The sequence below is a fragment of the Paralichthys olivaceus genome, chromosome 12, assembly GCF_024713975.1.
Source record: "Paralichthys olivaceus isolate ysfri-2021 chromosome 12, ASM2471397v2, whole genome shotgun sequence".
Classification (NCBI taxonomy): domain Eukaryota; kingdom Metazoa; phylum Chordata; class Actinopteri; order Pleuronectiformes; family Paralichthyidae; genus Paralichthys; species Paralichthys olivaceus.
The window spans coordinates 16,340,062-16,367,204 of record NC_091104.1 but is presented as its reverse complement, the minus strand read 5'-3'; the positions used below and the strand labels follow the sequence as shown (position 1 = coordinate 16,367,204).

The 27,143-nt window shown below is 41.3% G+C and overlaps 3 protein-coding genes across 3 annotated transcripts; all 3 read right to left on the bottom strand.

Annotated features, from left to right (window-relative positions):
• Nucleotides 1–205: 205 nt before the first annotated feature.
• On the bottom strand, nucleotides 206–1,433 carry LOC109627965 (rho-related GTP-binding protein RhoV-like). The gene is made up of 3 exons (XM_020084802.2): nucleotides 1,129–1,433; nucleotides 990–1,048; nucleotides 206–903 (listed from the first exon to the last, which is right to left on the bottom strand). The coding sequence occupies exons 1-3, from the start codon at nucleotides 1,292–1,294 to the stop codon at nucleotides 460–462; spliced, it is 669 nt and encodes a 222-aa protein (XP_019940361.1). The 5' UTR covers nucleotides 1,295–1,433; the 3' UTR covers nucleotides 206–459.
• A 13,076-nt stretch (nucleotides 1,434–14,509) lies between these two features.
• Nucleotides 14,510–16,527, bottom strand: LOC109627977 (glutathione-specific gamma-glutamylcyclotransferase 1-like). Its single transcript, XM_020084817.2, has 3 exons — nucleotides 16,138–16,527; nucleotides 15,969–16,004; nucleotides 14,510–15,348 (listed from the first exon to the last, which is right to left on the bottom strand). Exons 1-3 carry the CDS (start codon nucleotides 16,306–16,308, stop codon nucleotides 14,929–14,931), a joined length of 627 nt encoding a protein of 208 aa, XP_019940376.1. The 5' UTR covers nucleotides 16,309–16,527; the 3' UTR covers nucleotides 14,510–14,928.
• A 1,338-nt stretch (nucleotides 16,528–17,865) lies between these two features.
• Nucleotides 17,866–24,944, bottom strand: LOC109627820 (delta-like protein 4). The gene is made up of 11 exons (XM_020084626.2): nucleotides 24,506–24,944; nucleotides 24,157–24,408; nucleotides 23,581–23,638; nucleotides 22,831–23,094; nucleotides 21,985–22,045; nucleotides 21,363–21,493; nucleotides 21,051–21,220; nucleotides 20,572–20,791; nucleotides 19,720–20,461; nucleotides 19,437–19,545; nucleotides 17,866–19,333 (listed from the first exon to the last, which is right to left on the bottom strand). The coding sequence occupies exons 1-11, from the start codon at nucleotides 24,557–24,559 to the stop codon at nucleotides 19,328–19,330; spliced, it is 2,067 nt and encodes a 688-aa protein (XP_019940185.1). The 5' UTR covers nucleotides 24,560–24,944; the 3' UTR covers nucleotides 17,866–19,327.
• Between the last annotated feature and the right edge of the window lie 2,199 nt (nucleotides 24,945–27,143).

Here is a 27,143-nt window from a genome sequence, read left to right as displayed (position 1 = left end):
AGATTTAAGGGGCTTTTGTCTTGCAAACTAGGACTTCAAAGTAGCAGCAGGTGACCATTTGTCCCAAATCTCACTTTGTGTTTTCCCTCCATTTCCTCACTAACAGTATCCTCCACTGCAGGATCTACAGACAGACTGTTTTAGATCTACAGACACTTTTAAAACTCAGATTGAAAGAAAACAGAAACTGGAGAGGAAATAAATGTCACACTGTGGTGCATTTATTACAAGACTCACATACTCACACAAAAATATGAACAACAACAAAACACAAGAGTCGAGGGGAAAATAACACACTGATTATCACAGTTCTTGCAGGAACTGAAGCATGGGTGTCAATGCAGGGCTTAAGTCCTTTTTTTTAGTGCACAATCTACTTTTTGCAGAGAAATATCATAGTAAAAATGCATAGTTGTCATAATAGAAAAGACACTAAGTACATTCAATTCACTCTTTGATTCAGATGTACCCAAAGATTTTCCTCCAAACACAAAAAAGCTTTAAACGTTTAACCAGGCTGAGCTTTTTAGGTATAGTCCCAGTGTGCTTGTGCTGAATGGCGGCAGATACAGCACAGTCAAACACATGTTTGAGGTTGTGTTGTGTCAGAGCTGAACACTCAATGTAGTCGTGAGCTCTGATCCTTCGTGCCAGCCTTCTGGCTCGGCTGAAGTGCACTGGTTTGGTGCTCCGCTGGTGCAGATGAATAAGGACGTCCACATTGTGGCTGAGGTCGGATTGAGTTCCAACCAGGACTATGGGAGAGGTTGGGTTGCCAGCACGGATCTGCGGGATCCATTTGGAGGTGATGTTTTCGAAGGAGACGGGGTTGACCAGGCTGAAGCAAAGGATGAAGACGTCCACATGGGCGTAGCACAAAGAACGTAGATGTCCAAACTCCTCCTGGCAGATCAAATGATGAGAGAGGAGGATAAGTGGAGTAAAAACCTAAACATCAAATAAATCATGACGTGGAGTGGAACATGTACCTGTCCTGCTGTATCTATCAGTTTGATACGAGTTGGGATGCCGTTCACATGAACCAAACCTGGAGGTCAAGTGGAAATAAATATAAGAGGTATGACAAGTAGTAGCTGAAGGCCTTAATAGAAAATAACCTTTACTTACCAGTAAAAACATCAAAAGCCGTTTGCCTGTACTCGCTGTGGTATCCATTGAAGATGTAGCTGATGATCATGCTGGTCTTCCCCACAGCTCCATCACCGACCAGCATGCAGCTCAGCTCTTCCCTCAGCCTGTTGGGTTTATCACGTCTCTGACAGGCCTGCGCCATGTTTCCCCCGTTTTATTCCTCCATTACCCCAGCAGCTCCATGCAGCAGTGCACTGTTACTGTAAAAGATGTCTTCTACCCCCCAAGGGTCTGTTGGTGCCAATAAAGGCCAGAGGACACCTCGATTTGAAAGAACAAAGGCGTCCAATCAGATGAGGGATCCCCCCCCAACTCTGTGACTGTTTCCCTTTGATGCAGATTTACATTGTCACTCCCACCGAGAGGAGCTGACCACTGGCAGGGGTCAGCTCCTCTGATCTCACAAAGCACTTCGGTATCATGAAGGATACTGTGAATTTCTTCATAAGCCCAACATTCACAGCCTGCATTTACAGTATGTATTCATGTAACTTTACATGAATAAGCCTTCATAAATGAGAGCTGAGTGTGTTTCTTCTTTTAAATATATCCTGCATTACGATTTTATACAAAGCAATACTTCCTCCTGGACCCCCAATAATATTATCTCATGAAGTAGAGCCCAGCTAAACAATCCTTTGGAATTTTCATTGTTTACAATATTGTTATTAATATATATAACAATATACTATTGGTACAACTATGGCCAAAATATCATACCAAGAAAAAATGTCACTTACATTTACATTACATTTACATTTAGGGCATTTAGCAGACGTTTTTGTCCAAAGCAGCTTACAATAAGTACAGTCGTCACAAGATTGTCACTTGATTAACGGCAAAACACTTATCCAAGGTAGATCAAGTATGTGTTGTACCTCCTAACTGTGTTGACACAATGTTAGGGCATTATATCAGTTTGAATTTGAATTTTTCATGAAGCAGCAAGGAGACAAATCTGATGTTGCCTTTGTCATATTCACACATTTAACATAAATACATCCTTTATACCCTATATATTTCACTTTTGTTGTGTTTATATTGATGAAAATTTAATTGTGATAATTATTGATACTGTTTTATTGCCCAACACTATTTAGAACTGCACTGAATCAAATCGATAACATTTCTATGCAGTCCCGCAGTTGGCCAGTAGAGGAGAGTGTTGCTCCAGCATCTAATTTTGCAGGTTTGTTTCCACCTTGTGTTTCATCCAGTCTCTGCTCCAAGTTTCTTCTTGTGCACGTTTGAGGAGTGAAACAGGCAGGAAGTGTTCGAGAGGCCAAAGTTGGTCAGACACAAAGTTAATTTCCAGTTTTCTGGTTCATGCTCCATGAGCATCACATTTCATTAACTTAGTGTCACAGAAATGTTAGATTTTTCCGTACATGGTTTCCACGTGTTGAGCACATAAAGTGCAGCTTTACTCTCCTGGGTAAAAGGGCAAAGGGCACAGCTGAGGGGGGCATTGTTAGGCTGTCACCGGCCGATGTTTACAGGAGAAACTTCATGTGCCATGTTTCATCCTGTCGCTGTCAGGGTGACAGGGTTCATAAATACACAAACACTCATTTATCTGAGCAATTTCATATAATGTACTTGTATATAATGTATATGTTATTGCCGTTTTTTAATTTTTTACATTGCATATTTACTTTTTTATTATGCTCTTCTAATAGTTTTGTTATTCCCCATTGTATGACTGTAAGGGTTATTTATCTTATCTAGTCTCAGCTCATATTTTACTTTACAGATGACACTGCAATGCCACTGTTAATACTCGCACTATAGAATAATAACTATAGAAATAAAGTTATGACAATTATAGCAAAATCAAAAGAAAAGTTTTGACCAAAGTGCCAGCACCTCATGTTGTACTTTAATGTCTCTTTTAATGAGACAGTTTCTGATGCACCTCCAGGATTCGTGTTTAGTGTGAATAAGTGTGCAAGGGATGATGCTGAAGGTGATAATTGTTTGTGATTGAGCCTTCACACCTTCATCACAGTACGTTTGGCTCTAATGAAGAGAGGGCCTTCATTGTGATATGGTCATGTATTTTCCTTTGATCAAACCATGGCCTACTTCTACTATGTTGAGACATCAAGAAGGAGTTTATTATTATTTGTTCAAATTCAATAACTCACAATGTCCCAGCTGTGGTGTAGAAGAATTGTTCGAGCATCTTAAGAAATGGTTTTGGAGAGTGGGAAACATTTGCTGGTGAAAAGTAGCTTTAAACAAAGTGTTGTTCCTTATCTGTCTGAGCCTGCAGGAAACTCTGCGAGCATTGTGTTGTAAGGTCTCTGCTTCCTGTTTGCCATTATTTCTCACTCACTCCTTCTCTTCTCCTCTTTCTCTCCCCTCCTTTTTTCCCACCACCTGCAGTGCGAGTGATAGAATTTATTCCCCATCGTAGGGGGGGACAACATCTGGTCCCCACCGCCCCACCCCACCCACAAACACACGTCGTGTTGCCAGCTCTGCTCCCATGCTGCACCTCTGACAGCTGTGAGTCACAATGCTGTTCCTTAATCCAAGGTAAATGTCAAACACAGGAAACTGTCTCTAAATATCTCAACACGCAGCGATTCTTTTCCTGCAACAGTTTCTTTTATCAGCAAAGATCAAGCAGCAAACTTCTCTTCTGTGATACAAATGCAAATACAGGCATTGTGCAAGTTGTCTGCATGTCCCTCAACTTGTGCAGCAGATGTCAGCACCACGACAACAACTTAAATTGTGGCTTGGTGCCTACAGTAGATCAGGATGTGTATCTCTTACTGTAAACATGTTTTGGGGCTGCATTCTCACGCTCTCCCTCTTTGCATGACTAGACATGCAGAAATGCATCCTGACATAGATTTATAGAGGTAATCTGCTTAGTAAGGGTCTCTCAATGTGTACAGATTAGTAAACCCAATGATGAACACAAAGAAATCCCCCCACTCATGTCAACTGACTCCTGCAAATTTATGCAAAGATGCACATGGTAAACTCAGATATCACAGCCCCCCTGTGTCTCCCTGCAGCATTGCTCTGCTTGTTAAAAAGAAAATATGCAGTAGCGGTGAAGTTTCAGTCTCATGTCTAATCTGACAACAATAGACAAATCTGTCAGATAGGTGTTAAAAGATTATGCTCCTCCCTAAGCCAGAGATCAGCATGGCACGCTGCAGACAGGCCACAAAACAAGTGGCTGACGCAGAGATGAGGCGATAAACAATCCATTTGCATAACATTTCCTTCATAATGTCCATTTAAGTAGATACAGCAGAGGCTCTTAAATGGTGAGGATTAGTTTGGGGCGGCTGCTTCCATCACACTGAGACCCCACATAATGGAAACGCTCTCCCTCTCCTTTAGTTCCTAGATGTTACTTGAGAGTCATGGCAGGGACTCGCTGGGTCACTTGGTGTTCATACGTTGAACTGAACATAATCTTTCTGACACTGTTTGGAACTGGGGGTCAAAGGTTCAGACCTGCTTGCCTGATTTTGACATAAAACATAGACAGAGATGGATTAACTTGAAGGCTTGTGTTCATCGATGCTGTTCTGTTGTTGCCCCTGGGGCACAGACTTGCATTCTTTATTGATGCACCATATGAAAACATTTTGTGCCGCAAAATATTATCCACAATTAAGTGTACAATATGTAACTTCAGCCACTAGTGGTCTCTCAATCAAAAAATTAAAAAAAGGCCTAGTTTGATGATATTGTTAAGCAGAGTGGAATCATGGGAGTTGTTGTCTTCACCATCATTTCTCAACATAATCTACTTGGGTTTATTTATTGGGAGAGCTTCAGCCACAAAGCTTCAGCCACAAAGCTTGCAGCGATGAACAATCGTGATCCATTATGCAAGACCAATACAAACAGCAGCAGGAGAAATAAGCTGCTGGCTAACTGGCTAGCAGTGGCTAGTGGCTAACTGGCTTTTTCCTTTGTCATATGTCGTTTGAAATTTATGTTTCAAGTCTGTTAATTTCTTTAGCAGAGACGGGCAAAATCACGGGTGAAGAAGATATGATGAAAGTAAATATCGACCCTTAATAAAATTTGGGATTTCTGTGAGTTTGAACATTGTTGGAAACATTTTGGATAATGAAAGTACACAACTCAACATAATAAAAAACATAGGTGTTGTTAACAATTCACATTACAGACACATTGCAGTATGGACAGCAATGGCAGTGGATCTGAGGCTGTAGCAGTTAGATAGTTTCATCTGTTTAGCTTTTTCAGTCTGGGACTCGATTCCTATTCACCCTCATGATACTCACATTACCCAGAGAACTAGCTTGTGCTGTGGGATTTTGCCATGAGAGCGTCATACCATGTAGCTCTCCAATTTATTAGTGCCAGGATACAGCCTCTTCCCGGGTCAACTCGAATTCTAGCACCTAATGGTCACTGCACCAAGTGATTCATGGGAATTCAGATCTGTGGCGCCCCCCCTCCTCTGCCCTACCTCTTATCGGACCCCTGTTGTTCACATTCTTGACTTGTGGCCAGCGCTTATTGCAGGAAAGCATAAACTCCGACTGTGAATACATTGTGACTGTGTGAATCAGGATATGCTTCCTTGCCTTTTTTTTGTTGGATCAGTGCATTTGCAGTTAATCTGAATTAATTTCATAACCGGTATAGAATCATTTGGATCTGAAACAGCTTAGGGTAAATCAGCCTGTCCCAGTTTTTAAGTAAAGCCTGAGTGTTTTGGGTCTTTGTTAGCCATCAAGCATCTCTGTCAATTTAGTTACTACTGCTCCATTAAACCCTGGCAGGGGTCCAGGAGCGGCGCACTAATCTCCCTATACCCTCCGAAGAGCATCGCAGGGGGTCAGTCCTCCTCCGGTCTTGTGGGATCCACGGTACCAAAACTGTCGGACAAGAACACTTCAGTTGATCTGCTTGGTGTTGAGCAATAAACCTTTGAATTTAAAAATGGTCTGATTTAACCATAGATTTACTGCACATTTAACAATCCTTAATATGTTTTTTCTCTTTCTGCTTCTTTCTATGATCAAGTAGCACCTTATTGTCAGTGTCATTTTTTGTTGTTATCGGTGATGTGCACCAAACAGAATTTAGCTGTATCAAATTGAAATTGTAATAACAAAATGTGTTGTGGGTTTTTTGCGTTATAGTGATACAAATGATAGCTCTACACAAATATGAAGCCAAAATATCTGGGGCTATGGCTCCTCCCATCTTGCACTGGTGAAGTCTTTTGGAGTCTATGCAATAAAACAAATTTACCAGAAACATTAACAACTGAAGCTTCATCAGTGTGATAAGAACTGCCTAAAATGAAAGAAAACGTCTTTGAGAAAAATGTATTTAAAATTGTGTACTACTGTATATGCTAATATAAAGGGGGCCAGCTTTTTTTTGCAGTAAGCCACCAGGGGACGATTGTAATGTTTAGGCTTTACTTTCTTTTGGAGCAGTTATGTCGTCCATCTTTGTATACAGTGTAAGGTTTTTACAGTAAATATGAAGTGACGGCTAGTGGGGTTAGCATAGCAGAAAGAGAGAAATGGGGAAATAACTAGCATGGCTTTGTATAAAGGTCTAAAAAGAATCCTATTTGCTGGACAAAAGTATAACAGACATGTGGCTCCTCTGGTTTAATCTAAATGTCTTCAGCTTCGTAACTGAACAAGAACGACAGTGTTATCTATCTTCACCTCTAGCTCTCAACAAAATTAAAAATAAATAAATGTTGTACCCATCTTTTATCAATAAATAGATAACCTAACAATGATCACAGTTAAATTAAACAACTGAATTATAAGCAGCTAATTAACAACAGTGGTGATTAAAATATGAAATGTAAAATCTTGCAAAGCAAAATTTCCACAGTGAATGAACTGTTACTGAACTTATTATTTAACATGCTTTGGAGGAGTTAGTGTATATTTCCATATCTAACACAGTGTCACCTGCATGTGTATGTTTGTGATAATCACATCAGTGAATCTGTGTTTAGGTTTTCTGTGAAGCTCAGCAGCAGGGCATAATGAACTCAAACACCTTTTATCAGGACAGTCACGTGTATCTGATGCAGGTTTGTTAGATACTTGAATTTATGTCACAAAAACCTAATGTCCGTTGTTTTTAAGTGGATCAGGTGTGATGGCACAGATAATAGGTTAAATTAAATTTTCATGAAAAATACAGGAAATAACAAGATCTTTAGAAGCTGTTAAAGACATAATACACCACATACAAATAAAGACATCAGAAACTCAACATCTGAATTTTTGATCCGTTGCATTACAGGGAGCTGATAACAATATCAACAGGCATCTCACCCTTTGGCCTTTGAAGCATCTGTGTTTTCTTCTCATTTTAGTCTCAATTGGCTCCACATCAATCCACACAGCAGCGTATGTATTCGCAGAGCACGATTAGAATCTCTTCAAACAGGAAACTCTCTCGCAATTGGCTTATTAACATGAGAACCTGATCTTTTCAAAGGGATAAAACTATCCAAACAAGCACAAAACATCATTCCACAGCATTTGAATCATGCAGAAAATTAAAGATGTTGTGTGGAGTTTGTTTGTTGACCAACATTTTAGAGGAACGCCTACACGGTCATGTTGATGAGATTGTTGATCTATGGATTGTGGAGCGTGATTGAAACAGAGAAGCCCCAGAGAAAGGGAGTGGGTAGAAGAAGAAATATGTTTCTGGTAAATTGCATAAGTGGTGACGAAAAGGCAAAGCAGAAGATAATTGAATGTATTATGTTTAAACAACATAAATCAAACTCATAGTCAGTGCTAAAACGTGGTAATTGTAATAGTTATAATCATGCGTCTGCAAAAATACAAGTTCCTCTTAAAATTGCAGCTTTGTTAGTGTATCGCCGTCACAATGCCTGTGCAGCTGCTTGATTGTGGGACACAATAAAACGTCAGTGATATCGAACCTCTGTGAGTGTGTGGGAAACAGAGCTTGCTTTCCTGTTCTTTGAGAGAAAACACTCCAGAGAAAAATGGCAGGAAACCTCCAGGGCCTTTTGATTCAGGCTAAGAAAGTGAATCAGACAACCTGAGACCCTGGAGCCCCCATAGTGGCACGTAAGAAAAGGACTCACAGATCAGAAGGTCTTGTTGTTGTGATTTTACATTCCCTGCAGGGTGGGATACAGCACAATAAGAAGAGGGTTATCATAAAGCACAATGCCAGTCAGCTGCACCTTCTTTATTGTTCAAGTATGTGCAAACGTCTAAGTTGTGTGTGCAGTTCAAATGCAGCTCGTATCTGCCAACAGGGGGAGCTGGAGCCATATCCATCATCTGCATTAACTCCACTCAGTCCCTGAATCCACAGAGCAGATGACAGAGGCCAAAGGTCCATATTATTACAAAAAATAAAATTATCAGGGAGTGAAATTAATCACCTTAAAGGTCCAGTGTCCAGGATTTAGGGGGATCTATAATCAGAAATGGAGTATAATATTCATAATGATATTTTTAATCAGTGTATATCACTTGAAACAAAGGGCTGTTGTGTTTTTGTTACCTTAGAATGAGCCTTTATATTAAGACCATTGTCTGCATAGCCCTTTACATCGCAAAGCCATGTTTCTACATTGGCCCAGAACAGACAAACCAAACATTGGGTCAAGAGAGGACCCTTTGAGTTTTTATGTTACCTGAAGATCAATGTAGATTCTTCTACACACCCAGAAGGAGAAGAGGAGGTTGGAGGTATTCATTTATTTACAGTAAGCAACCTCAACACTAGATGCCACTAAATCCCCCACACTGAACCTTTAACCTCAATGTTCTAATGGGTTCTACACTGGAACACTGAGTTCTCTCTTGTAACTCAGAAAACATGTTTGTTTTTATCACCTTCACACCTTGTGACCTTTCCTGATTTGTCTTAAAAACACGATTTGAAACAGATGTTTTGTTAATCTGCTGCAGGAAACTACGCTTCATTACTTCTCTTCTGGAGTGAGACACTCCAGACTCAAACTTGATCAAATACGACAGATTTTCAAATTCTTTTAAAGTGATCAGAGAATAACAAAGACACTTAAAAGAAAAAAATGACTTTGGAATTACTATTATTACTGCATATTGGTCAGCATGAACCCAAATAATGAGAAGAAGAACACCCTAAATAACATCCACCTCTTGTTGTTCCAGCTTGGTTTCATGACGTTGCTCCCGGTTGCTCACCAGCGTTCACTGTCATACGTTCAGCAGCTGTCTATGTCTCACGCCAGTTCTGGTGTGGGTCTGAGGGGGGAAATATTGTGCAATGATTTTATTTTTTGCATGTGTTGACAACCACAGAGAAAAGTATCGACATTTACTAAGTGAGCAGAACATATGTTAAAGATATACTTAGTGAGCTGTCCAAGCATTGTGCAGTTAGTGTGCCATACAAACTCAGTGAGTTGTTTTTAACCATAACAAGCACCCACTCCTGTGTGCACAGTGTGATTACTGCACACTGCCATTGATACCCTTAACACCAATCCACACCCACACCCTGCCCCCAGCGTAGCCGTGCAGCTGAGATACTGTGTTTCACTGTTTACCTCGGATTTATACATGTGGCAGAGGAGAAAATCCTAATGGACCAAAATCGATTTCAGTTTTTTGGTGTATAACACAGTAGATAAACAAAATGGAGCTAAGCATGTTTAGTGATGGGGAAAAATGGTTAAGATCCTCAGTTATTTGCCAAATGCCACTGGCACTGCCACCTGCTTCCCCCGATTGCCCTGCGTTCACAAAGGTAACACCACAACACATTTATTTGGCTCAACAACACCCTGTTATCACTCCTTTGATTGTCACCACTGTCAAATCAAATATGTTTTTAATAACACCTTTAGTTCGTCTTGTGTCAACTACTAATTCGAAAACAAAACACAACAGCACCCAGGGTGCACATGTGACAGTAGAAGGATCCTCGAAGGTGTGACGACTCTTCATCAATCAAAGCAGATCGCATGCAACTGGGAATTCCACTGTATGGAAACTTGGCAACTAATAATTTCCATGACCACAACATAGAATCCGGTGTCGTGGTAATTCTGCAATTCCGCTCTGACAACGAGGAAGGAAATACAAATCTCTTACACTATTGTCACACTTGCCCGGAGTGTGGTACACAATGGTTGGTTTGTAGTACGCACACCGAAGGGAACCTGTTCTTTCTCTTTATACATTTGACTCGTTCCTCCCCCTCTGGTTGAGGTTGTTTCTAACCCAAAGGTCAGGATCTTCTGATGACATCAGGGCAACAATGCCTTAGTTTAGGCAATCAGGCCAAGACAGGCACATGCACAGACATTTTTGGGGGCAGGTGCTCAAGCCAAAAAAAAGGGCACCACATTATAGCATCCAATATATTCTATAAAATATAACTATTTACAAAGGAGGTGAAGGAAGCAGGATCGTTCAGCTACTTCACAGGAGCATCCTCCTTGGTGCCATCTCTTGGAAGATTTTCTAAAACTGTCTTTAAATTCTGTCGGTTTGTCTGTCTGTCTGTCTGCTGCTGCTGTCTGTATCTCTCTCCCCCTCTCCCTTCATTAAACATCATCAGTAATGCCAGTAAACAGCAGGACAAGGCTTTAAAATCATGGATTTCATTAGTACAAAACATTTCAAGTTCAAACAGGTGAAAACAGGTTCACCTACAGATGATCTCACAAGAGCCTGACACCCCTCCACCAGGCCAGGGCAGCTGCGGTGGGTTTGAGTGTAAATGAGATTAGGGAAATGAAATTAAGAGAAGTGAAAGTGTCATTCCTCAGGGATGGAACATGTTAATGAAGCAGGAGGCAGCTATCTGGCTGGAGCTGTAATTTTGTCAGGCCTGGTTTCAGCTCCGAACAGATTGGATTAAAAGATCCAGTGGACGTGAGTCATGTTTCTGTTTGAACGAGAAGAAACAGTTTTCACATCAGCCACTGGTGCATGAATTGATTAAAGAATAGAGTTTATCACTGTAGGATGATGGATGAGTCAGCGCTGTGTGGTTTCCCTTCTGCTTCACTGGAACAAGACGAGCACCTCAACCTCACCTCACCTCATCTCAACCAGAAACCAGATTCAGTCTTTTGATCTGACTCTTCTGAAACCTGTTCTTTAGATAAAATATAAAACATCTGGAGCTCTAGTTTCAGTTTCTTCTTTGTTGATCGATAGAGGGTTGAGAGAAGGCATGTGCTCTTCTGCCAAATTATTAGCCATTGTTTGTGCCTCATTAATGGGCAGTGTAAGTGGCCTCCATGACCACACAGCCACCCATGTCCACAGAGAGGGGTGAGGTGACCCTCTGTGGACGGAACTGATCTCTCACTCTGAGGGGCTTTAGGGCTTTAAAGCGGACGGCCTCTATCAGCGGCCCAATCACTTTCTCTTTAACACACTTCCAGGGTGACCTTCAGCCCTGCACTGACCGAGCCAAGGTCAAGGGTCAGGGTTCGGGCCGGGTTTACATTAGCATGTAGGTGTGTGGAGGCTCGGTAATGCATTAGCAGGAATGATGTGTTTTGGAGTGTGTGGCCACAGCTCTGGGTTTTGATTGGCCAATCGCACATCCTGAAGACATGACCTCGGACCCCACTTTGCAGCATAATGTGTGTGTTCCTCATAATCTGTGTCTCTGTTGAGAAGATAATGACTGACATCTTTTCCTGGAGTGCAAGGGGTCTCAGGAGGGGTAATGATATTGATTATGGGTTCAAAGGACACAGGGATCACAGTCTATCCATGTATATGTGTTGTTAGCCAACATAATGAGATTTATATTAGATTTTACATGGTTCTACATAGGGTTTTTTGCTTGTATTACATATTTGCTGAAGATGCACAAAAAAAAGACAACATCAGACACATACAGATGTTGGTGTTTGTCTTTGTGAGAAAGTATCTTCTTTCTTGGTGACCACTGGTCTCATATCCTGTCTGCATCCCCCCAAAGGATCCCCAACAGGGAGGTAAGGGGCATGTATTGATTGACTTGCCTTTATTGTTACTGCTCTAATGAGAGGCGCCAGAGTGAGATGTAAATCATAAGGAGTTCACTGCAAATAGATGAAGAAATAAATGCTAATACCAACCCATTAACAAATGAGAAGAGGCTTTATAGAGTAGCAGATGGGGTTTTCTGACATTGTTTGACAAAGTTTAGCATGGCCATGAATGTGTGTCTTTATATCACATTGACTTATACAGATAACAGGAGTTTTGGTGTTGTTAGTATGTGACAGTGAAGAATGGGGAAAAATTAAAGCTGATTTAATGAACAGAAGATCCATAAAACTACATCAAATGGTAAAAGTGCAGTATTTGTATGGCACTTTTCTAGTCTTGGTGACCACTCAAAGCACTTAATGGTACAGTTTTGCCATTCGTACAGTGCTATGGCCCTGTACACAATTGGTAATCACATGTGGGATCTATGAATTCTCACCTGGCATTGAAGTGGGGCCCCATCTGCGTCTCTTCGTTGGATCTCACTTCCACCGAACTATCTGCAAATAAACAAGTTAATCTTTTCCACTTGCAAAGATGCAATGCATGGAAGGAAGCAGCAAGGAGAAGAAATAAAAAAAACCCACAGACGACGCACTCAGGGCAGAGAAAATCGCTTCTGTTGTTGTTGTACATATGTGTACATATTTCTGTCACAGAGGACGTCAGCTGAGGAGGGGGGTTTCATCGTGACCAGGACCCCATTCGTGTTCACACTGTTAAAAGGACTCGAGGCTCCAAATGTGGTCTGGCGAGATCGGTAAACTATACGATCTGAGAGCATTCACCAGATGTGTTCCTATGTGCAGCACTTTCTCTGTCATACATCAAAATAGCCATCAGGAGCAATTTGGGGTTTAGTGTCTTGCCCAAGGATACTTGGGCACACCAAATGGGGAAAACAGGATGAAATTCTGGTTAGTTCTGAGCCACAGCAGCCACCAACAAAGCATATGTGTGTTAGATATGTGTGATCTGTGTGTCAGTTTGTTGGATGGTTTGTATTTGAGCAGGATAACACAAAAGCTACAGGACAGATTTCAATGAAACTTGAAGGAAGGATGTGGATTGGATCAGGAAAGAAGCCATTTAATTCAGAGGGTGGATCCAGGATTGACATTTGACAAGGCATATTTAGGATATTGTACATTTGGTGCAGCTTGACTGAATTAAAGGGGACCGTTGGGCTGTGAATTCAAGGTGAGCCCTTTAAAATGAAAGGAGAGAACAGATTACAGTTTGTGGACTGGAAGCAGAAAGCACACCAAGTTCTGAGTCATGAAAATATTTGTGTTGCGACTTAACCACGTTACCTTGTTGTGTTGTTAGAGGCCTCACTGCTGTCTGTATGTCTTCTGTCTGTGAGTAAACTCTGGACACTGTTCTGTGTAGTTATATAATGACAGGTTACAGTTCTGTGTGTGTCCCTCCACATTACACGCTCTGCACATGTGAGCTCTTCTTGAACTGTTCCCCCACCTCTCTGTTGCTCCTACAGCTACGTACCTTTGACCCAGTTTTCTGCTGATTTCTAGGAAATTGAGCACAGAGCTGTACAGCAATAAAAAAGTGGGCATGTTTATCCACGGAGGAAACGGCATGTGCGCATGTTCTTGCCATGTGATCGGAGTTCAGACAGGGAAAAGAAATGCTATCTGCACCCCCACCTCCCAGCTAAGCTTCTATGGCGGCAGTCCTCCACGACCTCTGGTTTCCTCTATAGTTGACTATGTGCACACAAAATCAGCAGCAGCAGCAGCAGCACTGTGCATGCAGTGCAGGATTTACTGTTTTTTACACTGGTAAAAACATGTAAATGGCATCAAATTAAACATCCTACATGTTTGTGAATCACTTTAAATGCATATGATTTACAACGAACATGACATAGCTGCTGTCTTTAGGAATTCTTCTATTCACAGCACATTTAAAAGTTGAAATCAATGGGTTTGAGGAATGCCTGGTAGCTCAATAGGAATTTTGAAATGCTTGACCCACCACTGTGTCTGCCAGAAGTTGGCATCGTGAAAGAACAGATTTTACAGCTTTGTTTGCGACATGAACTCAGTAATAGCTTCTCCAGAATAAATATGTTAGAAAAGTGTAAGTGCACAAACAGAAGTCTAAAAGCTCTTCAGCCTGTTCAGCTTGTGCAGCTCAGAGCTGTATGAGGAAAAGTCAGGCAGCTGTACATCCCACACATGTGATGTGGGAGGAGTCTGTGTGTGTGTGTATGCGATCGAGCGTGCAGCCCTCAAACATTGACATACAAGTGACTCCTTCAAGCTCACGTGCGAGCTGAGGAAAACCATTGCCACGTATTACTCATGCAGATTTACTTGCAGTTTTTATTTAAACATTTTTTTAAAGTACACATACATCTTTTGAGGCCCTTTTACAACAAAGGTGTAAATCATAGAATGTAATCTCTTACTTTGTTGATGCTTTCCATAAGCATCACATGCTTATGGAGTCTGTATACAGTATGTAGTGGTGTATGTAACATATGTAACCTACTTTTTTAAATTATCTGCAGAAAGATGTGAGAAGGTCAAAAGTAGAGCGCTGAGTAACATGAGACTACAGAAGAAGTGACAGTAATTTATGACCCAGAAATTGTCAGCCTGTATAAAAATCAAATCAGGTGATCCTTGTTCAAGCATCGAACACCCTTCAACATGTTTTGTGGGACTTAATTTCCCTTTAAGCCAGTATAAAACCCCTCTCTACACTATGGAGTGGGGTTTTTCTATGTAGCTCCCAACAGCATTGGTTTCTGGTCTGGGGGCTTGATCCCCCCACAGTCACTGATAATGTTCTGAACCGCTGCCTCGATGGAGAAGAGGTGCTCATCCTCCACCTCTGGGCAGGACAGCCTCATGAACTCGGCCAGCCGGACCAGGTACTCGATGTTGTGGCCCGTGCTGCCCCTGCAGATAGCGATCTGGGCAGCGATCTCCATATCTGAGGCCGGCCCCAGGTAGATGGGGTTGTTAGAGGTGGCGATGTAGATGAGGGCCAGCAGTGGACCCTGACTTTTCTCCTTGGGGATGAACTCCACCATCTGTGTTATATAGCCCCCCAACACAACCTCTCTCATATTCAGGTACTGGAGGGATTCTTCAATCTGGCAGTCAGTGACTTCATAGGCCACACCCCATGTGCAAGCCTGCAGAGAAAATAAAAGAGAGAGGATTCAATAGAGAGCACAGGATGATGAAATGATAATGATAGAGGAATGTAGAGTAAAATATGAGAGCTCATCTGAGTATTCTGCAAACACCTCAGGCAAATATTTAGTAGACAATCATAGGTGGAAAAAATAACAATTGAAAGAATCATGGATGAATCAATGAGACTCAACCCAACTGATTATTCATTTTTATATTTTTATTTTGTATGTTTCTTCATGCACATTTGCTGTGCTGGGAGAATCCAAATTAGTTGATCTGTCTAATCTATTTAATCTATCTGATCTATCTATATCTAAAATCTTGTGGCACCCCAAAGTAAAAACTGACTTTCATGAATGAATTCTTTGCTATGATAGTAAATAGACATTCTGGAACCGAGGAAGTTTTTAAAACACCAACTTCATCAGCTCCAGTGACTCGGGTTAAAGAAATGTGTTTTTCATAGAAGAATAATTGCATAGAAGGATATAAACTTACTCGATAGTAGGAAAGTATGTAGTAGGCTATAGTGGGGATATATAGGGATAGAATTCAGTTCTACTAACTGCTGTAGTGTGTACACAGTATTAAAATAGACTGAGCACTCAATGCTTACCTCCTCATCCTCCACCAGAGTGACCACTCTGCCCGGCTGCAGACAACAAGGACACACACAGTGAAAATATGCAAGAAAATCACACATCAACAAGCTATTTACCTCACAAATACAAACAAGTAGAAAAATATGAATATTATTAAATGGTAAAAAAAAGTATCTGTCTCACCTTTTCCTTGTCCCCTCTGTAAAAATCATCTCCATGCCAGAATCGTCTCTTGTATCCTTTAATGTGACCGATGTTGCTCCTTTTATAAGCAAACCCAGGTTTCCACACTAAGGATCCATATCCAAATATCCACAGGTTGCTCTTTTCCTTCATAATGTCCTGAGGTTTCATTATTGTGTGTTTAAAAAAAGTTTATGTGGCTCCTTGTGGGGACAGACAGCAGCTCTCTGGTGTTTCCACTATAGTCCTACACATTCCAGCACATCACGTAGGCAGTAAACATCTTTTTCAAAATGCTGGTTCAGTTTCTTAGAGAGAGTTGAGTCGGTTACCGGACACAGATCCGTCCAAAAGCCGCCGGGATGAGGGGAGACGCTTCTTCTCTTCTGTATCTTCTTGTAAAAAACACGTGTATTTGTTGTTCAGAGGACGGCAGCGCCAGGCGCTCTCGACCAATGAAACTGCGCAAAGGGCTGGCTCAGATAACGGATAGACCAATCAGCGTCGGTTTGGTGGTGGCAGGTATTCTTGGCATGTGGAGCTGAGAACAGAACATGTGGAAAGTGGAGGAGAGATTTCACGTTGAACTGGTCAAAGTGTCTTTCTGTTACATTTCTTTCATTATTTCTGTCTTTCTCTCCTTCTTCCTTCAAGTGTATGAAAGTTTAATAAAAGTTTTAAAGAAGAAATTCATTAATTTTCGTGTACTTTATGTGCAATATTATTGTTTTATTTCATGTGCAATACTGACTTCCTACCTTGTTTACTAAGTTTTCTATTCCTATTTTAGTCCAGTTTTTACTTTATGCTTGTATTGTTATTTATCCAGGCACTGGTTTCCTCTTACTCAGCATTACACAGGGTATGTTTATACCTCACTTATTTTAGGTTTTATTCTTTTTATTTTATGTTACTCAACTTTTGGAGCAAAATCAATCATCTTGAAATCAGGTAAAGTTCTATCTTATCTTATTTCATGCAGTTAAAGCAACCCAAGGTAGATCAAAACAAATGAATATAAAGTGTCATAGTCAGCAGATTGCACAGTAGTTACTGCACAGCTCATATCAAACATTCCTTTTTTCTAATGTGGGAGCACCTATTGTATCTATCAGTGTCAAACTGTCAGTGATAGCCCAGCAGGTGTAATCACATTACCTATAAATAGCTGGGACTGTTATATCTGTTCTCCCGTAAGCTCATTAGGTGTCTGTGTTCTGCAGAGACGTGTCCAGTGCACCGGTGTGACCGTGAAGGCCGATCACTCCCTGTGCATGATATTTGATGAGCTAAGATTTTACAGTGGAGTACTTTCACACAAAGGTCACTGCCCCCATGTGGTAGGTGAAGAGATAGCTTGGTTCCTGCTGTGACATTAGTTGTAAGGGGTCAGGCGAATAAAGAACACAGTGTTCAAAGTGACAGGGCCTCGGCTGGTTTGTTATGACTCTCTCATTCATGGTGGCTTGGCAGCAGCTGGGCCTGTGGGGGCCCCTGTTTGCTGTTGCTTACACTTAAGGGCATATACAGATTTTCTCACTGGTTAAAATTCTGAACACCCGTCCTACATCACCTCCCCCTCTCAGTTTACAGCCTTTGCCTGATCACTTATCACCAAAAATCATATCTAATCTCTGGCGTACGTAAGAGCTATGGTTACTCAAAGATGTGATGTCTATACATGTCCAGAGAAGCAGTTTAAAGTAGAAAGATCACACAGACTCTTCATTTTCACATACAGATTGTTTTAAATATATATCTTTTTTTTTTGTTTGTGTATTTCCTTACATTTCCAGGCCAATTACAACACTGTCCACTGAATGATTGTTAGCACATTTGATTTCACATCACACTGACACAGGACATACAGTAGGCACGGAATCATTAGAACTGCTACCGGGCCGAATACAGTATATACAACTGCATCTATACACGCTGTAGAAGCCACTTCCACACCAGCTGACACACATGTAAGGTTTCTAGATGATTCCAACATTGAAATTAGGATCGCTATCTGACCACATGTACACTCAACCACCAACAAACAAACAGTGTACCAGATATGTATTCATTGTTTTCCTCTTTTATATAACAAAACAAAAATAATAACAATAAAATAAAACACCAACAAACACTTTAAAAATAAATTCACCTTTTTGGGGACATCCACTTAAAAACAGATGTACAAATCATACTTCTAATCTCAACATATAAATATACAGTATATACAAAATAATCTTATAAAACATAGAGAGAGATCAGTGCTTCATAATCTTAAATTACTAATGAAATACTAATCTTACAAAATAACATTATTAGTTCAGTAATTTCCTCTGAAGGCGTCCTTGGTACGATAGTCACTTCATGTACTTCTTTGTCTTTTTCTAAGGGTGATCTTGCATAATGTAAAACAAGGCCCTATCATGACTTTCTCTGCATGGCGCTATAGCGTATTGCATCTTTTGATCTTCCATTTATCTCCACGTTGCTGTGCAAAGGAATCAAGATAAGGCGGGGCACAATGTTTTATTTAAACATGCATATAAGGCTTTCTGATCTAGGCTGCATACAATCTTTATTTTAAAAAAGGATTTGATTTACAAAAAATGAAAACTGATAACCTTATTCTTCAAAAATGAACCGTTTTCAGTAGTTGTTGTCCCTTTTTTTTTTATTTAGCACAATGCTGATTTTTTCCGTTTGTTTGCATAGCGCATTGCAGGCCACAAAAACATGGAAAAGGCTGGCTACCTCCACAGGCTTGTTGGCAGTAAGTTGATTTGTTGATTGCTGATTACTGCAATAAGGTGGAGAGGAGCACTTGAAGATATAGTCCTCTTCTTCTCAATCAACACGCAGGCATGAACGTCTCGGTTTGTTGCCCTCGGACGAACTTGGACGGAGCCGACAAGGGTTTGAGTGGAAAAACATCAATGGCGCACCCACAAGTCAGATTTGCTCATTATTTCCTGCAGAAGTTTTTTTCTTTTTTTTCAGTCTTTACATTCTCACAAAGTTTAGAGGCTTTTAGTACTATTGCATTCGACGAGCACACCGGCTCCATCCAGTTATCAAGTTTTTTCAAGAGCAGCAACTTTCATTTAAATAAATCCCAGTCTCTCCACACGTGTAAACAGTCCAAAGGAAATCCAAATGTTGATGATACATAATGTCTTATGTCTTCTATGTATTATACCTGAGAGAGGAGATGATAGACAAATGAGGTGAAAGGTGAGAATCACTCAAACAGAAACAATGCAGGTCACACACTAAATAAGATGAATCATGACAAAACTTACCTCAGTTGCAATGATGCATTCGTTTTTCTCCTCTGCTATTACAAAGACGGACTGGTACATCGAATCTCTGGAAGAACATATTGTTGATATTCTACACTCTGGTCTTTCACTGTAAAGTAAAGATAGATCATAACAGTTACTTTGATTTTCCTTTGATCAACATTTTCAGATAATTGTGTCTTACAACACATGACAAATATATTCTCCAGAAACCACTGACAACTGAAATGACAATGTAGTGCAGTAAAAAAAGAAATAATTGAACTGCTCCTTGTCCACTCACCTGTACATTCTACTTAGATGCTTTTTGTCTTCTCTCATCTTTTCACAGTTTTCATCTTTGTCCAAAAGGGACATTTCGTCCTTGTACCCCATAGAGGTTTTATAGTCCAGGTGGTAGTGGTTGATGTGTTTGTGATTGGACTTTTCCCTGGGACAGTCCACTTCCAGATCTATCTTTTTATTAGTATTCTTGAGGTCTAGAGAAGAGATGAGGTTTTCTTTCTGAAAGTCCACCTTGGAGAGGTTGTTCATAGTCTCTGAGTCCTGCTCCTTGTTTCTCTGCTTCTTGATGTGACGTATTAGCACCACAACCATGCAGAAAAGCACCAGAACAGCCACCAGGCCTGCTCCTAAGCTGATGGCTGCCAGGCTCAGCTTGTCATTGGGCTCCCAGCCTATGTCTGGGCTGGAGGTGGTGGCTAAAGGCACATCACTGGACTGGCACTGGGGTCCACTGTAATTGGTAGGGCAGATGCAGGCTGGCTGGCCTTTGGCTCCCGTGGTGCAGGTCCCTCCATTCAAGCAGGGCCGAGAGGCACAGCGGTCTGTGGGCTTGTCGCAGTGGCGGCCCGTGTACCCCGGGGGGCAGGTGCAGGTGTAGTCATTAATGCGGTCGATGCAGGTGGAGCCGTTGGCACAGGGGTTTCGAGCGCACTCATTGATGTTGATCTCACAGCGCAGTCCCGTGAAGCCTGAACGACAGCTGCACAGTCGGAGGTTACCTTGGGTCACACAATGTCCACCTATTGAAAACAAAACATTATTGTAGAAGCCTCACTCATATATATTATTTCTAACATAAATATTCAGAGGGAGAAGAATTATTTTTCATGTAGAGAGAAAGATGTATTACCGTTGGTGCATTGCAGTGAGGTACATTTATCCACCTTCATCTCACAGTTGAGTCCAGTGTATCCTGCTGGACACTCACATATGTAGCTATTCCCATGATCCCTCTCTTTGCACTTGCCACTGTGGAAGCAGGGTGTGTCTGCACAGGTCAGCATCTTGTTCTCACAGCGTGTCCCTTCAAACCCCGGCAGGCATTCACACTTATAGCCGGCCTTAGAGTCCTGCAAGGAAAACGATACAAAGTTTATCAAAATGCTCCCTTTCAGATGTTTTATTAATCGCATCCTGTTCCAGACTGCCCCCAACAAACCCCATTATCCTCAGTCTGAATTCTATTTTCAGTACACGCTCTGTGAACTGGGTCATCCACTGACTTGACAATCGATAGCATCCTCCTGGACAAGCAGATATACTGAGGCGAAAACAAAAACAGGAAAGCCTGTGTTGTGGGAAAGGAGAGAGAGAGACTTCCGCACTCACCAGGCAGCGGCCTCCGTTGTGACAGGGCTGGCTGTGACACTCCCTGACCTCTAAATCACAGTTGACCCCGTTGAAGCCTGGCAAGCAGGTGCAGGTGTAGCTGCCGTGGCCCGTGTTCATACATGTGGCCCCGTTGGCACAGGGTTTGTGATGGGTGCAGTAGTTCAGATCTGTAAAGAAAAGGGTGGAAACATAACTTAGGGAACCAGAGGTGCTATACTGAGGCTTTTATATAGAGTTCTAACATTTCATGCCATTTCCTTAGATAGCTTTCTTTCATCTTTGCAGCTCAGAGAGAGTAAAGTAACACACCTTGGTCACAAAAGATGCCTCCCCAGCCTTCTTTGCAGGTGCACTGCCACGGCTCTTTACAGGTACCATGTTTACAGGACGGATGGAGTTTACACACATCACAAAAGAGTCCCTGCCAGCCCTCTCTGCACCTGTTCACACATTAAACAGTTCAACATGACTGCTGGCTCATACACACAGATATTTTATCCATGATTACATAGGTCCATACTTGTTAATACAAAATAAGGAAAGGATATGCAATACCCATTAGAGATGTATAAGTGAGACTTCTTTTACTATAAGCATTATTTTGATTTCGACTATAAATAAAAAGAAAGTTAGAAAAAAAAACATTTTACATTTACATAAATTATAAAAATAAATGTCTCTTTTCTACATTGTTTGTTCAGTAAACTAAAGTTTTTACATCAGCAAACATACACCCAGATAAACCTGTAAACCCCATTAACAATAAACTAATATAAATAAAACTATTATATTTTATATTTGTTTATCTGTTCTTAATATATTCTCTAGACCTAGTCATTTTAAATGTTGATCATTGTGTGTAATGACAGATTGAGGATCTCTCCATGTCAGAATATTTAATAATTTTAATTTAAAAGTACTGAATACTCACTTGCACTCTCCAGGTAATGTGCAGTTTCCATTCCTGTCATTGCAGCCATCAAGACAGATTGCTGGAAAAAAAAACATGGACATTTAAACCTCGAGATTTTTTAATGTTGCATTTACAACAAGCAGTTGATAAGGATTTTATCACCTAGTGATGCTTGTCTTTGCACAATAAGAAAACCCTGCTGTTACCTGACCTTATCAGTGGACTATGATCATTTTCTGCGCCTGCTCTGTGTTTATGTGCCAGTGATTTAGCATGGGTTCATATATACATAGTGTTAAAACGGCAGCTCGGTTGTGGAGCAGATGCTTGTTCTCAGATAAAAAAATAAAAAAAAGCAGGACAGCTGCCCCATTGTTATCGGTGGGCTGTCCGAGCCCCGCGCGCAGCTGCCACCCTGCACCGCCTCAACAATGGAGGGCCGCAATTTAGTGGCGCGTGGCAGCCGATAATGCCGCGATTAACCCCGGCGCGTGCTGCTGCTCCACCACAGCCCCGGATTAAAACTGCGCGCGCCCGAAGCGAAAGTGCGCCAAAAGCTGTGCACTTCCGCGTGTGTTTCACCTGAACGCCTCCTCTACCGGAAATCGAACACCTGAGGTCATGACAATAAAACTAAAGGAAGCTTCACATGTGTTTCTTTCACAATTTATTTACAAAATATGTTGCTTTGATATGAATCAAAGGCACAAAAATGTCATTTATATTGTTCTCATTGTGTTTCAGTTTCATTTCAGGCCTAATTTACTTTATTAAGCAGCAGTGTGGACCCCCTGTCTCTTGACCTTCTTTATCACAAACAAAGAAAAGAAAAAGTGTCCATATGGTGTCTTTACTCTTGCTTACGTTGTTGGCAGTATTCTCCCTTCCATCCCGGCAGACACGCTATTTGCCCGTCGGGGCTGCAGGTGTAGTGGCCAAAATGGTCGTCTCTCGGTGTGCATATTTTGGAACAAGTGTCCCCGTAGTAATGTTCATTGCAGATGAACCGGTATGAGTACCTTAGCTCCGTCTGCGTCCCGCTCTGCACATCCTGGGACCACTCATGCCCTATTCCCAACTGTCTTTGGATGGCATAAGAGCCAATCAAGAAATCAGGGTTGGTGGTGTCTGCGGAAGAAAAACATAGGAAAGGAATTACAGGAGGAAGAGGCCATTATAAATTTAAATCAGTGGTGTAGTTCATTAATCTAACAGCGTGGGAACTCATGAAACGTCCTCTTCTCTTCACTTGTGACCATTATTTCCCCTCTACTGAAGTATCCAAACAAAAAAAGGTGTAAAATCCAGGAAAAGGCTATCAATGGGATTTTTTGGCAGGGCTTCACATTCTGCACACTTTCCCATGCAGGCCAAAAATAAAACAGGGGAAGTGTGATTGTGTTGGACAGATGTGACTGGGAGGAATCGTCCTGTGACTCATAAGTCATCCTAACAAACACGGATCTATGACGCTGAACACGCTAGATGCACTTGCCAGCACTTAAATGCGTTGAGTGAGGGCTACAGATTAAAATGTGTGATAGGCAATGTATAGGACACATGCTACATATCTCCCTCTGGTGTTGGACTGAGAGTTGTGCAACGTGTCCTCACCTCCAGGTGGGTCCGCTGCAGGAGAATACCAGGCTTCAATAACTAGGGAGAAAGCACCCTGCGGGAAAAAAGGTCGAGAAATAAACATCACCCTAACATGTATATATGTTTACATATATAGAGAAGTTGTATTGATGACTTATTAATAAGTTAGCTGATATCTGAATATTTAATATATGAGAATAAAATCTGCCATTTACGCATAACACTGGATCACTTATGGTCTGCTGTACAACACTTGGCTTTGATAAATATGCATTTCTATGACATATACAACATATATGCTGTATTTAATTAATTGTGGTGCGTGTTGTTTTATGTTAATTTAGTAAATTAGGCTATTACATTTGTTTTTTATCGAAAAACATGTTTCCAGTGGAACTTTTAGACCTTGTGAGGACGCCTAGTTATTTATTTCTCATATCGTTCAGTTTATTGCTCAATCTATTTTAGTCATTAATTTTATAATATCTTTATTATTCATATTATACTGCTTTATCTATTTCATTTCTATCTTCTGACTTTTTATTGTGTGTGAAGCCATGCGTCCTTGCCCCGCGGCTGGTGCTCTCTTACCGGCCAGGTGCAGTTGAGCGGAAGACGCAGCCTGGCGTCCGGCCGGATGCTGAAGGACTCGGTGCCCAGGACAGGTGTGGCAGCTTCGCCGAATATGCAGCGTCCGGGAGACACCGGCTTCTGGAAGTTCTTCAAGCAAACCCTGAAATAAGTCCCGCAGCCGCTCATGCTGCAGCTGAGTCCGTTTGCCTGCAAACCTTTATTATTCTGAAAGTGATGGAGATCCAGCTCGAACACACCTGTTCCCAGAACCTACACAAAGATATGGGAATTGTGAGCAAAACTAAAGAAATGCAGCATTTTTTTATCTGGACATAATTGCTATGAAGTTATAAAGATAAAATAATACCTGAGTAAATAATGATAAAACTATTATAAGAACAGAGGTGAACCAAACGGCCATCCTTTAGAGTTTGATGTGCGTATCCTAAAAAATCAGTAAGTCCTCCCACAAAAACAAAACGCTCCTATTCCAAGTGTGACGGCACAAAACGGAGTGATGGCAAAATAAATATAATCCTCCAAAAGCCTGCGGGACAAGAGCCAGCTCCACGATCCGTATCCAGGAAGAAAAAAGTTGAGTTATCCAGTGCTCAGAGGTTAGACAAGTATCAGTAACGTCAATATCCACAAGTGAGTCATTCTGCGGTCTTTACGTTGCCCATCCATCGTGGCGCTCAGACGTGCTCTGAGTTTGCTGATGTGCTGATGCGAGGCTCGTGCTGCTGACGGTGATGCGAGAGCGTGGCGGAGCATCAGCGCATAGAGACTGCAGTGAAGGGTGTCTGACGTCCCTCCCAGTTTATATACCGCGGTGTGGTGTCATTACAAGGACTCTGTCGGTCAGCAAACACCGCCCACCCTCCTCTCCACCTTCCCTTTGCTTGGAGCAGCATCAACGGTCATTATAACATTTTGAGTGTTTTTGCTTCACCTGTTCCAAAAGAAAAACTGAATTTGCAGCGTTACAGCAGGTTGTTAATCCACAAAAACAGAAAACTAAAGTATAGTGCAAAACAATATTCATTTATTGTAATAGTTTCGATAAGGGAATAATTAGGACAGTAGACAAATCAGGCATCACTGTTGGTGCGTCTTTACGCGCCTGAAGGTATCGTGCGCCTTTTACGCTTCGAGATTTACTCTTGTTTCTTGAGTTAATTTTTGACAGAACAAATGGAGAGATGACTTCATGACTATTTTATAACTCTACAGCAATTTATTGTTATATTATAGATTGACACATACAGGCTGTCGGTTCTGGTAAATTCGCTGTTGGCTATCAGACACTAAACATCCAAACAATATGAAAACAATTAGGAAAATAAGAAAATCAGGGATCACGGTTTCGTGGCGCGTTTTTACGCGCCAGGACGCACCGTGTGCCTTCTACCCTTCTGGTTTTACACCTTTCTCTCTTGTTACTTGTGTTTACTTTTAGATAAAGAAAAGATGGGGAGATAAATCCACAGCTGTATGATAATGGACTCACATTGTTGCCAACACATTGTGTCACTCATAAATCAGCTGAGGAGCCCGCGATTTCCAAAAGACAAAAACATATCATCCAAGTCTTTTGGTGTAAAGATCAATTTTTAAGTTATTTTGTATCTAGCTTTTAAGTATTTCCTCTTTATTTAACACTTATTGGATTTTCATCACCAGATAGTTTTGACACAGAAACATACACACACGTAGAGATGTACATTCATTCACATTCATGCACACAGGGAGGAAAAGGGAGCATTATTTCACTTTACATTACTGTTTATTATTCTTGAGTGAAATACCATAACAAGTGCAAGCACCCAGCTGTTCAGGCACTTCATTTAAAAAACACAACTCATAATACCCTCAATTGAAAGCACATTTGTATGAATTAAAGAGCAGATTGTATCCCACACATTACAGTGTTTGTTGAACTAACTTCCACTCGGGCCAGTTGAGAAAACTTTCACCTCCTTTCAAGTGCATATAATTGTTCCAAGAGGGAAAAGAAAAATGAACTCAAAACAGTATATAAAGGCTGCTGTGCAAATAAATTCAAATGCCATATGCTGGGCACAGGCATTGTTACCTTTATCGCCGCTGCAGCAGGCCAACACGTCTGGGAGGATTTACAGTGAGGGAACAGGATTCAGGGGCCGTTCCCTGGCCGCGAAGGTGTCTGGCTGAAGTGCTCTCCTGCAGAGATGACTTCATCTCTAACCCCCCACCTTTGACTTATAGGTTTGAGGTTCCACATTAAGGCAGAGACAATAGACCATTGAGTCTGGAGCAGTGTGAGTAAGAGGCCCAGACATCTCACGGCTCTGCTGTATTCAAGCAGTCGGAGTTCCCACCATTGAAATCGCACCGATATTGTGGAGGATTGGTGCAGCCTCGTACAGTGATTTAACCCTATTATTCCTGCTCTGTTCACAGTGTAGAAATGACTTTAATTCACTTATATAAGGCATTTTACTGGTTAATCTGATCTCATCAATCTGCTTTGTAGAGAGAAGTGTATCAAGCCTCTCCTTGATACACATCAAAACATCCATACACTTTAATATTTGATGGACCGTGGTTAAGGTTTCCAACTGCAGCTCAGGTTGCAATCCCTTGTAAAGCCCTGGACTGTGCTAAACAAGCAGCGATGCTTGGATTGGAACGTGGAGAAGCACCTGCGGGTGATGCCAGAAAGGAGCTTTTATATTCACCTCCTGATTTTATTGCTCCTTTTATGTTTGTGTATATAAATACATAGAAACCACGGCCTGAATTAATTTGAGCTGTATGAGTTATTTGCTCTTGGCCCGTGCAAACAATAATATAACACACTCTTTTCTGCTACATTGCTCTCCAATAAACACGGCCTTGGAAACAGACCCACCACAGTCTCATCTGACGTCTTGTGTAGAACATCATTTTTCTTTGTGACAGTGTTTTGTAAAGCATGACTTCTGATTGTTGAATGGCTTCTTAGCTCGTATCCAAATCCTAAC

What these genes read in the sequence shown, in the direction of transcription:
- LOC109627965 (XM_020084802.2), bottom strand. Translation starts at nt 1,294, where the DNA reads ATGGCGCAGGCCTGTCAGAGACGTGATAAACCCAACAGGCTGAGGGAA. An exon ending in GGCTTTTGATGTTTTTACTG is followed by an intron (nt 1,049 to 1,128) that starts GTAAGTAAAGGT and finishes CTTGACCTCCAG; the next exon opens with GTTTGGTTCATGTGAACGGC. An exon ending in TGATAGATACAGCAGGACAG is followed by an intron (nt 904 to 989) that starts GTACATGTTCCA and finishes TTGATCTGCCAG; the next exon opens with GAGGAGTTTGGACATCTACG.
- LOC109627977 (XM_020084817.2), bottom strand. Translation starts at nt 16,308, where the DNA reads ATGAAACCTCAGGACATTATGAAGGAAAAGAGCAACCTGTGGATATTT. An exon ending in ACAGAGGGGACAAGGAAAAG is followed by an intron (nt 16,005 to 16,137) that starts GTGAGACAGATA and finishes TGTTGTCTGCAG; the next exon opens with CCGGGCAGAGTGGTCACTCT. An exon ending in CTCTGGTGGAGGATGAGGAG is followed by an intron (nt 15,349 to 15,968) that starts GTAAGCATTGAG and finishes TTTTCTCTGCAG; the next exon opens with GCTTGCACATGGGGTGTGGC.
- LOC109627820 (XM_020084626.2), bottom strand. Translation starts at nt 24,559, where the DNA reads ATGGCCGTTTGGTTCACCTCTGTTCTTATAATAGTTTTATCATTATTT. An exon ending in CGCTCAACTGCACCTGGCCG is followed by an intron (nt 23,639 to 24,156) that starts GTAAGAGAGCAC and finishes TTTTTCCCGCAG; the next exon opens with GGTGCTTTCTCCCTAGTTAT. An exon ending in CATCTAAGTAGAATGTACAG is followed by an intron (nt 19,546 to 19,719) that starts GTGAGTGGACAA and finishes TTTACTTTACAG; the next exon opens with TGAAAGACCAGAGTGTAGAA.